General features: G+C 47.4%; 1 protein-coding gene across 3 annotated transcripts in view; it reads left to right on the top strand.

Moving 5' to 3' along the window:
* FAT2 (FAT atypical cadherin 2) overlaps nucleotides 1-12,509 on the top strand; it is a 67,245-nt gene extending 54,736 nt beyond the window's left edge. For 2 of the 3 annotated variants that reach the window (XM_036423364.2, XM_036423366.2), the window contains 5 exons: nucleotides 2,661-2,806; nucleotides 6,745-7,186; nucleotides 8,165-8,273; nucleotides 9,176-9,633; nucleotides 10,625-12,509. In XM_036423364.2, coding sequence (XP_036279257.1) covers nucleotides 2,661-2,806; nucleotides 6,745-7,186; nucleotides 8,165-8,273; nucleotides 9,176-9,633; nucleotides 10,625-11,157 — 1,688 coding nt within the window. In that variant the 3' untranslated portion in view covers nucleotides 11,158-12,509. The remainder of the gene's footprint in view (nucleotides 1-2,660; nucleotides 2,807-6,744; nucleotides 7,187-8,164; nucleotides 8,274-9,175; nucleotides 9,634-10,624) is intronic. The other variant, XM_036423365.2, reaches the window with a different exon arrangement.
* The last annotated feature ends 2,586 nt before the right edge of the window (nucleotides 12,510-15,095 follow it).

Genomic DNA, 15,095 nt, shown 5'->3' on the forward strand with positions numbered 1-15,095 from the left:
TATTTGCTTAGAAAAGCACCTGATACGGAAAGTGGTCCATAAACAACAGTTCCTAATACTACTACTATTATTACCGTAGCCTGCTGGTTACAACATCAAGGTTTAGACTAGATGGCTCAGGTTCAAGCCCCAGCTCTGTCACTTACTAGCTGTGTAACCTTGGGGATTTATTAAAATCCTCTGGGCTTTAGTTTCCCATCCATAAAATAATGAAAATTATGCCTCCTTGAGTTGGTTTGGGGAGTAAATTACTTATGAAGATAAAAGCACTTAAACCTTGGTGGCCCATTATGAGCACCCCATGAGTGGCAGCTGTCATTCAGTATAGCAGCTGTTGCTATGAGAACTCTGCTATGTGCCAGGCTCTGTGTAGGTTACCCAAACTCAGTATTACCACAAGCATATGAAGCAGGGTCATAGCTCCATCTATATTTGGAACTGAAGAATGAGGATTATATTATACTGGAGGCCGATGCACAAAATTTGTGCAAGAGTAGGCTTTCCTTCCCCTGGCTGCCAGCACTGGCTTCCCTCTGGCACCTGGGACCCGGCTTCCCTCACAGCCCTGGCTTTGTCCTGAAGGATGTCCAGCCTAATTAGCATATTATGCTTTTATTATTATAGATTGGTTTGTCTGAAACTGTAGCCTCTAACAGACTGGTTATTCATATACCTGGGCATCCCACTCTAAAGCCTGAGCTTTTTGCCCATCTCTTTATGATCTCAGTTTTCTGACTGGCTTCACCCAGCGCCATGACATTAAGACCAATACACGCAAGCATTGGCAGAAAGAGAATGGCCTTGCCCCACCTCACCATCGCCCTCTGCCTGGCATGGCCTACCTTCCTGGTTTGAACTAGGGAATTCTTTCTCAGATTTGTGGACTTTCTCTGGGCCCACTGGATTTAGGTTAGGTGAGCTATTCTCAGGGTGAGGGGTTCCTTTCTATATCCTTTGCCCCAGAGTGGATTGCAGGGAAAATGATGGCTGAAGCTTCTCTCTTGACCATCTGGCATCAGACAGCAGAGGTTCAAAAAGTTAAGATTGTGCAAATTTATCCAGGGAGTGTATTTTTAAAGAGACCTGCTCCTGGTGTCACCTCCAGACTTTTATTTAGAAAGCCTTGGGTAAGGCCTGGCATTGGCATTTTCTGTGGACTTTTTTGGGGGGTCACTGTTGTTGTTTCTCATTGCATTGACATTTTTAACCTGCACCTCAGTCGATGCTGAAGCCAGTGGTCCAAGGACTACACTTTAAGAAATCTAGATGGGCTGGCTCACACATCACCAGAATCGCTTGGACAGAAGTTTCGGGTGATTTTTTTTTTTAACCTTATGGGACATACAGAAAGACCCTGTGTCATAAATGTACAGCTCAGCAAGTTTTCACAGGCCAAATACACCAGTGTAACCAAAACCTAGATCCAGAGTCAGAACACAACCAGCACAGAAACCTCCCCTGGCTCCTCTTCCAGTTGCTACAGCCATTCTGGGGAGAGATTGAAAATGCAGGCACCCGTGTGCCAGCAGAACCACTGAGCCGTACTCTCCGCGGGGAGAGCCTGGTATTCCGTATCTTAAAGGACTCCAGTTGAGGCTGATATTCAGCCAGGTTTGGGAATTCCTGACCTAGATTACCTTCAATAACCCAGCCAATAATGAGCTACCACAATGGAATTGCCAACATCAGAGAGGATTTTGACCTACACTATGACGGCCTCTTAGGATTTTGTAATCCCGCATGCCTCAGGCTTTTGGGTTCTTCCTTTCCCTTTTGGCCTTGTTCCCCTCTTCAACAACTCCTCTTCCCTAGGTCTCGGGGTCTGTACCACTAACCCCTCTCCCTGACAACGATAAGCCTATTCACAGGGAATTGATATCTGAACTCAGTTCTGGGGAGGGTGGAGTTTAAAGAGTCTCGGGAGGGCAGTGCTTAAGATTGCACAGCATTTCCCAAAGGGGGTTCCACAGAATGCAGTTTCCAAGGACTATGGGTAGATGGTCCACATAAGAGGGTCCCATGGCCAAATGAGCTTGAGAAATCAAATGTGGGTGAAAGCTCAGACTCCTTGTGCAACTGCCCAGAGTTTGAAGTAATGCAGAAGTTTTAGCCACACAATCTATTACTACCTTTATCAGTGTCTCCTGGCCTCTCAGTGGCATTTCATTTGGGAAGTGCCTACCCAAATGGTTGCACTCCTAATGAGGGAGATCTGTTGAGGCAGAAAAGAAACAAAAAAACAAAACAAAACAAAACAATAAAACACCATATGGTGTTCCTGAAATCACACAGATATGCAAAGTCCTCTCCAAGTCTAATTCCTTCTTCCCCAAGTGACATAGAAATGACACAGAAACTATGTAGAATAGACATTTTTTATTTCCACACACTTGATTATATTTCCGCCTTGATTCCTGCTTTGTTAATGGTTTGAGCTCACAGTTTCTGACCAGGCTGATTCCTGGGGCCAACGGAGGGTATGCAGGGTGATGGCCCTTGTTTTGCTGTGTGACCCAGGACAAGTAACCCCCAGCCTCATTTCTCCGTCTATTAAATGAGCAATGACTCTGCTGGCTGCCCAAGGGTTGAACGAGACAATCAGTGCCAGGGCTCCATGGGGACCATTTTACATGGAGGTGACACCTCTGGTTGCTTCACAGGTACTGCTGCAAGGTTCAGTGGTCAGAGCTTTGGGCGGTACACTCTCCCAGAGGCTCAGAACTGGCACATCCGTTTCCGTTTGAAAACACTCCAGTCACAGGCCATTCTCCTGTTCAGCAATGGGACAGTGTATGTCTCCCTGAAGGTAAGGCACTGATGTCATGGGAATGTGCCATGCTGGGAGGTGGGGGCAGCATGAGCATGGCCAAGAAGGCTAATTTCTGCAAAGAAATCCCTGACTATTGGGTCAGGACGTGAGACTTTCCAGTCATGATGGCCAAAGCCACCCCACATAGATATATAATATGTCCAAGTACAACAACAGAGGTCGGGCTGTTCTAGGGGTTAACAGAGAGTCTCTGGAGATAGAAAGAGAGATGGGTGTGGCCACCTGGCCCTGGTGCTTTTAGCACTTTTGCTGAGTAATAGAACAGTGTTTACCACTGGGGCGCTCAAGATGACAAACACAGATTACATTACATGGAAGAAAATAAGTTTCCTTGCTAATGGCCTTTCAGTCCTTCTGCTTATGTCATCTAGAAAGTCTCGGTGTACCTTCCTGATTTTAACACCTCTAGCACACATTTCAGTCTCCCACTCTGACAAAGAGAACCAGACTTGGGTTAGTTAGAATTTAATTCATCTAATAAATATTGACTGAGCATCTGCTATGTGACAGGCTCTGTTCTAGGTGTTTGGGTCTTATCAGCGAATAAGATTAAGAAAAAACAAAACCCTTAGAACTTTCATCCTACAGGGCAGACTGACAATAATCATAATATCTCAGAAAATTATAGATTTTGCCCAAATGTGATAAGTGCTTTGGGTTAAAGGAGGGGGGAGAAGGTGAAGGGAAATCGGGAGTACGGAGAGTTGCAATTTTAAATAAAGTGGTTAGGAAAGGTTTCATTGAGGTAGTAATTGAACAATAATTTGAAGGGGGTGAGGGAGTTAGCTTAGACAGCTGGGGGAACAGCATTCTAGGTCGAAAGAATAGTAATTGGCAGGAGATTCCTTACATGCTTAAGGCACAAGCCAGAGGTCTGTACAGCTTGACAGAAGTGAGCAAAAAGGACAGTAGTAGTAGGAGTTGAGGTCAGCAATGTAATGAAATGGGGGCAGATTTATATAGGTTGCACAGGCCATTTAAGGACTTTGGCTTTTATTCTGAGCAAAATGGAGGGCCTCGGAAGCTTTTGAGCAGAGAATTAACACGTGTAGAAAGGATCCTCATGGCTACTCTGCTAAGAATAGACCTTGGAAGGACAAGGCCAGAAGCAGAGAGACCCAGACAAAGAAGTAGTAATTCAGGTGAGAGATGACTGTGGTTTAGATCAGGGCAATGACAGTGGAACTGGGAAGAAGAGGTCAGATTCTGGATAGATTCTGAAGGTAAAGCCAATAGGATTTCTAGATGAATTGAATAAGCGCTGAGAGAAGAAGCAAGGAGTAAGATTTTGTCCTGAGCAACTAGAAGGGATAGAGTTGCCACCAACAGACCCAGGTAAGAATATTGGTAAAGCAGGTTTGGGGGGGAAGATCCAGAGTTCAGTTTTGGACGTGTAAGTTTGAAATGCCTATTAGACTTCCAAGCAGAGCTGCATAAACAAATCTAGTGTTTGTGAGAAAGGTCTGGGCTGGAGATGAAGGTCACTAAGGAGTATAGATTAAAAAGAGAGTAGACAAAGACACTCTAACAGTGAGATGTAGGGGGAAGAGGAGGATCCAACAAAGGAGACTGAAAAGGAGCAACCAATGATGGTGAAGGAAAACAAGACAGTACTATATCCAGGAAACCAAATGAAGACGGAAACCAAATCAAGAAGGAAGGAGTGAGTGATCAGCTGGGTGATATGCTACTGAGAGGTCAGCTAAGATGGGAAGTGATACTAATCACTGGATTTGGCAACACAGAGGTCACTGAATACCCTGACACCAGTAGTTTCAGTGTTGTCATGGGTGAGGGTGGAATTTTGCTGCAAAAGAGAAGCAAAGAAAAAAAAGATAATTGATAAGAGAAATGGGTTCAAGCCAACTTTAAAAAAAATATATTAGAGTAATGATGTTTGCATGACAAATGGGATGATCCAGCAGAGAATTAACAAAGATCTAGAAAAAAGGAAGGAAAGTCAGTGATATCTTGCCCTTGAAGAAATGAGGGGGAAGATCTAGTACATGAATGGAGAGATTAGTTTTCACCAAAGTGTATCCATGTGATTACGAGTGTCTTCAAGTCCCCATCTGGTTTGTAGAATAAGAATTGGGGGGATGGGGGAGAATTAGGGATCTGAGGACAGAGAAGTTGTGAAAATAGGCACATGGGAGAGTAAATGAACTAAGGAAGATAGTTCAACTGTTGAACAGCATGAAGGGCTTATTGGAGACTCATGGTCGTGAAATTAAAAGGAGACCAACAAGTAAGCCTATGTTTCTCTCCAGCCAAATTCAGCTCCATGATGATCATATAGAATAAGAGAATAGTTGAGTTTTACCTATTTGTGGGTTTGCTAGTCAATTTCTACAAAGTAAGAGATGGACAGGACAGCTGGATGAGGAGAGGAAGGATGGCTTTACTGAGATGACAGAGACAGTGAAAAGATGGTGGGAGCAATGGATTTGTGGTCCGAGGTAAAGTCAAAGGAGTGATTTAAGGACATTGTTTTGAGTTGTACTTATTTTGTCATTCTCTTTTTCTATTTGCTGTATATAAGTTTCCTTTTTAAGTAATGGTATAGGCCAGTGGTCAGCAAACTGTGGCTTGTGAGCCACACGCAGCTTGAGAGCCGCGGTTTGCCGCTCTGTTGACTAATGCATTTGCTGGTATAGGCAGGGTTGAATCAGGGCAAAACTCAGGAAGGTTGTGTATAAATAGCTAACTCCTGAAAACATTGGGTTGTATCTTTACATTTCACCCAGAAGAAGCGCTACCTACCCTACAGTGACCAGAAAAAGACCCACTTCTTAGGATGAGGTGAACTATAATAAAATGTTTTAATCCAGTGGGATTTCAGATTTTTTGATTTGGGGGTCTTTCACTCTTTTAAAAATAACTGAAGATCCTAAGGAAGTTTTGTTTATATGAGTTATATATAGCTATCAATGTTTCCAGTATTAGAAATTAAAACTGACAAATGTTGAAGTATTTGTTAATTCATTTAAAACTAAGGAAGTCACTGCATGTTCACATAAAAACCATACATTTAAAGAATAATTATATTTTCCAAAAATAAAAAGGAGCAGTGTTTTACAAATCTCTCTTCTGTCTGGTTTAATAGAAGACAGCTGGCTTTTCATATTTACTTCTGCCTTCATCTGTTGTGATAGCACATGTCAGAAATCTTCATTGTATATTTGTGAGAGAGAAAAAAGGCAAATAATGCCTTAGGATTCTTACGAAAAGTAGTTTCCATTGCAGATCTCCTAAATAGATCTTGGAGAAACTTCAAGAACTGCTGACCTGTTGCCTAAGGCAGTGGGAGTGGGAGGGGGTTTTGGTGTCCTTGAAGGCCAAAGCTCAGGAATGCAGAACACTGGAGAGGCCTGTGAACAAGAATGCAAAGACAGAAGGCATCTCTGGGCCTCAGTTCCCTCATCTGTGAAATGGAGATGTTGTCCCTGCCCAGGCCATCCCATGGAGTTCAGTGAGGGAACAATAAAACCAGAGACAGAAGAGCAGTTTGAAGGTTTTTATTCTCTACAAACACAAAACTAAAACTGCCTTAAAAATCACCAGACAGCCCTGGCTGGTTTGGCTCAGTGGATAGAGCATCAGCCTGCAGACTGAAGGGTCCCAGGTTCGATTCCAGCCAGAGGCATATGCCTGGATTGCAGGCTTGATCCCCAGTGGGGGGTGTGCAGGAGGCAGCCAATCAGTGATTCTCTCTCATCATTGATGTTTCTATCTCTCTATTCCTCTCCCTTCTTCTCTAAACTAAAAAAATATATAAATATATAAAAATCATCAGACACTACCCCTCCCACCCATGAAAATATGACCAGCATGCTTTGCCCTGGCAGCCTGTTGCAGGGCTTTCTATAAGCACTCCTTGGCTTTGCTGATGACCATCTGGGTTTTCTTTGCAGCTGGTCCATGGAGTGCTCCAGCTGGAGTACAGTTGCCCACGTGGTTTCAATGGAACGCTTTCCTCCTGGCCCCACGTGAATGACGGGAAGTGGCACTCAGTTCTGGTGAAGGAGACAGACACTTCCACTCGGCTGTTGGTTGACAGCTCAGGCAACGGCTCTCTTGTGCTCCCGGAGAACTGCTGGGGCCTGAGGCCCAAAAGAGACCTTTTCCTAGGTGGCTTTGTCCTCTCTCACTCTCCCCCGAACGTCTCCCAGGGCTTTGAAGGCTGCCTAGATGAGGTCATGATCAATGGACAGGCACTGGAGCTGATGGCCCATGGCAAGAAGGTGGCAGGCTTGCTGGAGAGCCAGGCCCTCACCCAGTGCTGCGCCCACAGCCAAGACTGCAGCCAGAACCCGTGTCTCAACGGCGGGAGGTGCTCACAGGCCCACGGGACAGGTAAGCACTTTATATTTTCTGGCTTATTCACCAACAGTTAAAACAGGTATTTTCACTAACTGTTTGCTGATGGAGTAGCTAAGGCCCATGAAGACACAATATCCTGTTCTAACACACCCACCTATTCAGTAGCAGGGACACAGCTGCAGATCTGAGCACTTGCTTCACTTTTTTGCTTAGAGCCTTGCAATATCTCCCCCCTGCTGTTCAATAGAGTCCCAATTCCTAATTCCCGCATATGGCTCATACCTCCCATGCTCTGCCCCCTCCCACCTCCTGGCCATGCAGCTCCCACTCCCCCCTCTTTCAGCAGGTTGCCCACCCAAGCATCATTTTAATGGGACTTACCACACTCTTTACTCTAAGTCTTTACACACATTCTCTTCTGCCTGAAACACCTCTGCTTTGTCCTTCTATCTTTCTGCCTGGCTAATCTTTACTCATTCTTCAGGTCTCAAATGAAATAGTGTCTGCTCTGCAAAACCTCCCCCAATACGTCCCTTCAATAAACTCATTTTTATGATAATTACTATTAGTATTAATCCCAATTTTGCCACTTACTGGCTGTGTGACCATACATTCTCTGTGCCTCATCTCCTCACCTGCCACCCACTTGTACCTTCTTCCCCTCATGAGGAGGATAACAGAAACCAATATTGGAGTTGTCGTGAGGATCAAATAAGCTCTTCCATGAAGATTCTTACTTAGAATAAGTGTTGCCTGGGTAAATGAGGAGGATATACAGTATTCTTGAGATGCCCACTTTCTGCAGGACTGTAAGCTGTTTGAGGGCCAGGATCAAGTCTCCTTGACCAGCAGGGCTTCAGTAATCAAGATGGTGTTTGGCCCTCAATAAATAAATGTGCACACAGGTGCCTGTAGACATGCTGAGGCCTCCCCTCGCCCAGACGGCCTCTCCGCCTGGCGGCCTGACTGCCTGGCCAGTGCACTCTCTCACCTCCCTGCTCTTCCTCCCAGGCTATTTCTGTGAGTGTCCCCCACAGTTCTCTGGGAAACACTGTGAACAGAGAAAGGAGAACAGAAACTGCAGCTCCTCCCCTGGAGCCTACCCTCACACGGGAGACAGGTAAGTACGGGAGCGGCACCTGCCATTGGCTCCTCACCCTGGATTTGGCACCATTAGGGAATGAGCTCTGTTCTCTGAACTCCAGGGAGGCTGATGGGAGGCAAGGGGCTGAGTGCTCCAGGACCTAGCTTCTCCCTCCAATCACCTGCAACAGAGCCTCTGGGAGAGGGAGGTACTTGTTGATATTTCCCAAGCCCTGTTCTGAACCCGCTGAATAAGACTCCCCAGGCTGAGACCCAGGAACCTGCACTTCTAACCAGCTCCTCGGGCGGCTCTGATATCTGATAAAGTTTGAAAATACACTGAGTGGCCAGGTTATTATGATCTCTGAACCCATAATGATCTGGCCACTCAGTGTATATCTTATATAATAAAAGGCTAATATGCAAACTGTCCCCTCGACCAGGAGTTGAATCAGCAGGCAGATAGGCTGGCCAACCGCCCATGAGCCCTCCCCCTGGCCAGGCTGGCCAAACCCCACCCATGCATGAATTCATGCACCTGGCCTCACACTCACACACACACACACACACACACACACACACACTGAGTGACCAGATTATTATGTGTTCAGAGATGGAGAGAGAGAGAGAGAGAGAAAGAAAGAGAGAGATTGCTGACAGAGAAACATTGATTGACTGGCTGCCTCTGCACAGACCCACAGGTAACTGAGCCTTGCAACCAGGTATGTGTTCAGACTGGGAATTGAACCAGCAACCTCTTGGTGTATGGGTCAACACTCAACCACTGAGTAACACTGGCCAGGCTCTTCTCTTTTTTTGGTGGAAAATTGGAGAGGATAGGCTTAAATGCAGGGGTCTCCATCCATTGATCTTTGTAAGAGGGGAGAGGGAAAGGGCAGAAGAGTGGCTCAGCCCCTTCCTACTTTTCTGTCTCTACAGGTGTGAACAGAAGGTGAGGGCCTGCCCAGGAGGAGAATGCCTAGTCACCCCTGAGATCAAAAAGGGGGACTGGGGGCAGCAGGAGCTTCTGATCATCGCAGGGGGCCTATTGGTCATTATTGCTAGCTCCCTTGGGCTTCTCTTCTACTGCCGCCGTTGCAAGTCTCACAAGCCCGTGGCCATGGAAGACCCAGACCTTCTGGCCAGGAGTGTTGGTGTTGACACCCAAGCCATGCCTGACATCGAGCTCAACCCCCTGAGCACCAACTCCTGCAACAACTTGAACCAACTAGAGCCCAGCAAGACCTCAGGTCCAAATGAATTCATCACTTTTGGACCCAGCTCTAAGCAGCAGCCAATAGTCTGCAGCGTGCCTCCCAGACTCCCACCAGCTACAGTCCCTCCCCGCTCTGACAACGAGTCCATCATTAAGAGGACCTGGTCAGGCGAGGAGATGGGTCAGTATAGCCAGAGCCTTTAGCTTTGGGGACTGGTGGAATGGAGGAGTAGACCTAAGCACTTCACTACCTCAGGCAGAGGGGTTTTGGCCACCATTCAGTCCATGCTCTAGGAATGTGGGGTGTTCAAGGTCACAGTGAACTAATGGACGGGAACAGAAGCCAGGTCTCTGGAGTCAGAGCCCATGGCTCATTCAGCTGCATCATGATCCACTCCTCTAAATTCTAAGATACTCCATAGGCTCGATGTCCATGGCAGAAACCTATAGACTCCGGAAAGGAGGGGGTGGGATCCCTGGGTGAAAGCGGGCTTCTGCACATCTGTACTCTTCTGGGAAGCAAAAGAGAAGCAGTAGTTCAACCTTCTGATTGCCTAATCTTAGGCCAGACCTAGCTGGCTTTGGGGCACCATCTTTACCACTTTCTTATTTTTTACTCAAAAGGAGGTGAATATGTAAGCACTTTCTATTTCCTGGCTTACTCATCAATAGTTAAAACAGGTATTTTCACTGGCTTTTTGCCAGTTGAGTAGCTAGGGTCCATAAAGGTACAGTTCTAATTCACACAACTATTCAGTAGCAGGGACACAGCTAGGACCAAAGACACCTGGTCTCCGATCTTCCAAGATACATCTCATGTGTCTGTTTCCTTCAATTAAGGAGACAAAACCCACCAATAAGACTTGGGAGGGAGCTGCGGCCTTTAGCACTGGGGGTGGGCTGCATGGAGCCATCCATATTCTTCCCTTTTACATTGACCCTTTGATCAGTGGCACAGATTTGCAAAATGGGCAGCTTTGGGTTAAGCCTCTGGCCTTAAACTTGGCCCCATTGGATTCTAGATATCAACCTCAGCTGCAAGAGACAACATGTAGATGGGCCACATATCCACAGACTCCTTGGGCTGTCTTCACCATATGCTAAGTAGTAGCTGTCAGGCCAGCTGGAAACTTCACCAGGGAAACTCACTCTCTCTTACTGTTCTCTTACAGTGTATCCAGGTGGAGCCACGGTCTGGCCCCCTACTTACTCCAGGAAGGAACACTGGGAATACTCCAACTCTGAAGTGACCCCGGGCCCTCTGCCACCATCACCACAGCACCACCAGAACCCAGCTGTGATGCAGGAGCCCAATGGCCTCTATGGGGGTTTCCCCTTCCCACTGGAGCTGGAAAACAAGCGGGCACCCCTCCCACCCCGCTATAGCAACCAGAACCTGGAAGATCTGATGCCCCCGCGGCCCCCCAGTCCTCGGGAGCGCCTGCTGGACCCCTGTCTCAATGAGTACACAGCCATCAGTTACTACCATTCGCAGCTCCGGCAGGGAGGGGGAGGGCCCTGCCTGGCAGAAGGGGGCTACAAGGGGGTGAGGATGCGCCTCAGCCGCGCCGGGCCCTCTTACGCCGACTGCGAGGTGGTGGGTGGGATTCCCGCAGGCCGGGGCCGGCCCGAGGCGCCCCCCAACTATGAGGGCTCTGACATGGTAGAGAGTGATTATGGGAGCTGTGAGGAGGTCATGTTCTAGCTGTCCTCAGAGGAAGGCAGGCGGGAGGCCAAGGACTTGGCACCTTCTTCCTGTTTATAGAGAGTGAGTACAGTGTGGCTGGGGAAGTGGGAAGGAAGCCCCCATACCCATTCCAGGCTGCCGTACATTGAAATGTGCTCTTCCAGACCCCCAGCTAGTCCCTGAGGATGGAGGGAAGCTGAGGGTAGGACTCCAAAAGCAGCACGAGGGCCCCAGCAGAAAGGGGATGCACAGGACGGCTATGCTGGAGAACGAGGAGAAGCCTCCTGAGATGGGCAAGAGGCAGTCAGTCTCTGATCTGCCGCCTCTCAGGGCCCAGGGAAGCAGGGTCTGAACTACAGGGTCAGCCCTGTTGGGGCACCTCCTTACACCTGCCCACAGCTCCGTTCTGGAGGCAGAGGCAGGCTGATGCCCCACAGGCTACCACGACACCCACGAGAGAGACAAGGTGCCAGGGTCCTGGAGGGCCACAGGGTGTCCTAGGGGCTGACAGGTGAGCAGCAGGCGAGCAGTTACCAAAAGTCACCTAGGCACCCTGCCTCATGCATACGTCCATTGCAGCATCTGCTCCGTGCCAGGTGCTGTGCGAGGCATCGGGGATAAGATGGTGAACAAGGGCAACAAGGGTCGCCGAGGAGCATCACTTTGGCCTCAGTCTCCTGGAGGTCCCACTCCTCCTTTAATCCAGATTCCAACTAGGCCATTTGCTCCACCTCTTTAAGTCACGTGACTTTCTACCAGCCGTGGCCAGCCGGGATTCCCCGCAGCCCTGGACCTTCTTTGTTAAAGAATTCAGACCTCATGGAACTCTGGGTTCTACATCCCAAGTTTCTCAAGCACTTTGGGCCAAAGGCAGGAAGACACCATTCATCATTTTAAAACATGTTAGGCACTTTTCTACCTTGCTGTCTGGATGAGGGATTTTTCTTCCATAGACACAAGGAACTCAGAATGTCCATTCAGGGGAGGGTGGAGGCAGGGAGCCAGAAAGTAGGACACCCTGCCCTTGTCCCGCCATCTCAGAAGCCTGCCAATCTAAGTGTTACCTGCAGTGACTCAACCCTATGCATGGAGGGTCAATGTGGGCACGTGTCTACACATGTGGGCACTCATGTATAGTACGTTTGTACACATGTGTAGAGTGTATGTAGCCAGGAGTGGCAGCAACCAGAGTGTTCTGGTGACCTTGCTATTCCACCCATCCCCCATCCCTTTCTCGGGTCCACTACTTTTTCACGTGTTGTTTCTGGAGACAAAAGTCAAAAGGAAGAGCAACAAAGACTCTCACCCTCAGAGTTGCTGCTTACAGCGAGACAGAGGCTGTGTGGGTGAGGGCGTATTTGTGTGAGTGGTTCGCGACTGTGTGTGTGACTGTGAGTGTGAATGACGGTATGCATGGCCTTTTTTTTTTTTTAACAATAAAGTATCTTTTTTACTGTTATTTTCTGTGTCACAAGATCTATAGATGCTTCCAAGCTGAGCTTCACAGAATTTGGGAGCTGGAAGGGACCCTAGAAGTCATCAAACACCGTGATCCTCAAATCTAGCAAAATGGCCAAAATAAAGATCCCTGAGCCCTACCACAGACCTGCAAAATTAGAACCTCTGGGGATGGGGCCCAGGACAATACCTGGGGGGGGGGGGGGGGGGTGGCTCCAATGCTGAATCAATGTTCCACAGCGGACAAGTTCACTAACCAGCAGGGCTTCAGGACTGCCGACCCAGCTGGCATGTCTGCACCACATGGCACTGGTTGGGGAGAGGGGCTTACTGTCCTAGGTCTTGGGAAGCTAGGCACGGCCTGTCCCTCCTTTTCCTCCAGCTGAGTCAGCCTGTGGCCACTGAGGCCCACTGAACGTGAATGTCACCAGGTGACCGTGGTCCACACAAGCCTTGCAGGTAACACTGAGGAGACTGGAAAGCCCAGTCCCTGTCCTCTGGCTCCCTCTGCAGACTGTGGCTCTGGGGTCAGACAGGCTCAGTTCCAAACCTGTTCTGCCACATACTAACGGGCAGGTATGACTTGCCTCTCGTTTTTCAGTAAAACTAAGATAGTAAATAATAGTATACTGAGGAATAAAAGTAAAAAGCTTATAGCTGCATAAACAATAAATGGTGATTATTATGCTAAGATACAATACCAAGTAGTATACAGGTAGAAGCAACTTCTCAGAACTGTGCAGAAAATCACAAATAATCTAGTCCAGTGTTGCCTAAACTGTTGTGCTTACCACTTTGATGATTTTTGCCCTGATAGAATACTACCAGTACTATTATTTACTTAATATTTTTCTTTTAGATTTAGATCTTTACATTTTTTACTCACTTTAAAACGATAATACCCATAAGCTAAAGGATTTGAAAGTTACTATTTCTACTAGCACACATGAAAATACAGAACTATTCAGATTTTTTAAAAGATGATTATTCAGGGAGCCCCTAAATCATCTTTGGGAAACACTGATCTCGTCCATCTCCATTCCCAATATTCCTCTTCCCACGGCTCACAGAGGAGGAGGTGCTTGTCCGAGATCTTACACAGAACTTTACAGGGATGAGACCCACATTCAGGTCCAACACCCAACCCAGAAACTTCCCTACAAATCACTCGCTCAGCCTCTGCCCACCCAACCCACCTCTCCATGAACCAGGCCCCTCTTTCTCGTTAGCCTCTGGAGCTTGCACCTTCATGGGTAAGCCACCAGAGGGCTCTCTAAGATTGAGACCTAGCCCAGCAAATTGTGGAAGACCCAAAAGATTTTCAGGGAAATCCTCTTAGGCCACTGGGTTCCAAACACCCTGAGAATGACAGTGTATAACAATGGCAGAGAAAAACAGAAGTCAGGTCTCCTGACTTCCAGGCTGGGTGATTTTCTAGTTCACCATGTTCATCCTCACTACCACCCCTGACAGACACTGGCAGTGCAAGTACTTGGCACATCTCATCTTATTTAATCCTCACAAACAAAACAAACAAACAAACAAACAAAAAAACACCATGAGATAAGTACTGTCATCTCCATTTTACAGGTGGAGGTGCAGAGCACACAGAAATTCAATAGCTTATAACTTATGTTGGTAACTTAAAGTGAGGCCACCCAGTGGATGAGAACAGTGCCAGGATTCAATTCAGGGCTGCCTGACTCCAGACCCATGCCTCACATTTGGGTTCATAAAACAAATGACAACTACAGGGATTGAGGAATAGAAACAAGAAGGACTGAGAAGGCTTAGTCCAATGATCCAACTGAGTGCAGAGGCCAAGAACGTCACTGTAATTCTAGGTGATATTAACCAGAGTGTCTGGATTTGGGAAGGTGGAGTCTGCTCAAACCTGGGGTTCAACCCCAGGCCACTCCTATAATTCTGGTTCAGTTCAGAGGCTGGACCTTAAAGGGTGGCCAGGAAGATGTAGGGGTGGGGGCAGGACTTATAACCAAGACCTGTGAGGAGGGCAGCTGGAATTCACCAGGACAGCAAAGAGATATAAGACTGCTCCTCCAGGTGATAGTGGAGTGAGGGTGGGACAGCACAACAGTGCCATCACATAGTGTTTCTCAAGGCTTTGTACAGAAGGCAAATATATCTTCCAGAAATCAGAGCAGTGCTGGTGAGGTCACAGTGGGGAGGCTGAAGCCATCGCTAGAACCTAAAAAAATGAGTATCTGGGGCACAAGAAGGGCAGAGACAAGGCCCTGGAGAAGTGTTATACTTAATAGTGTTCCTTGAGGGCTCTGCTTTTTTAATAAATCTAATTCAGTGGCCAACAAAGATCAGTTTTCAGATCCTCTAAGGGTCAGTGAGAAGGTCTTGTTTTTCTTCTTAAATGTGACAAGCAGCAAAGGAAAGTCATCTCTTCCACTGTCTTGAAATCAGTCCCCCAAATTCAAGAAAATTGGATGATACCTCTCATATCAGTCAGGGTTCTTGAGAGAAAC

The sequence above is a fragment of the Pipistrellus kuhlii genome, unplaced genomic scaffold (genome assembly GCF_014108245.1).
Source record: "Pipistrellus kuhlii isolate mPipKuh1 unplaced genomic scaffold, mPipKuh1.p scaffold_m20_p_8, whole genome shotgun sequence".
In the NCBI taxonomy this organism is placed as follows: domain Eukaryota; kingdom Metazoa; phylum Chordata; class Mammalia; order Chiroptera; family Vespertilionidae; genus Pipistrellus; species Pipistrellus kuhlii.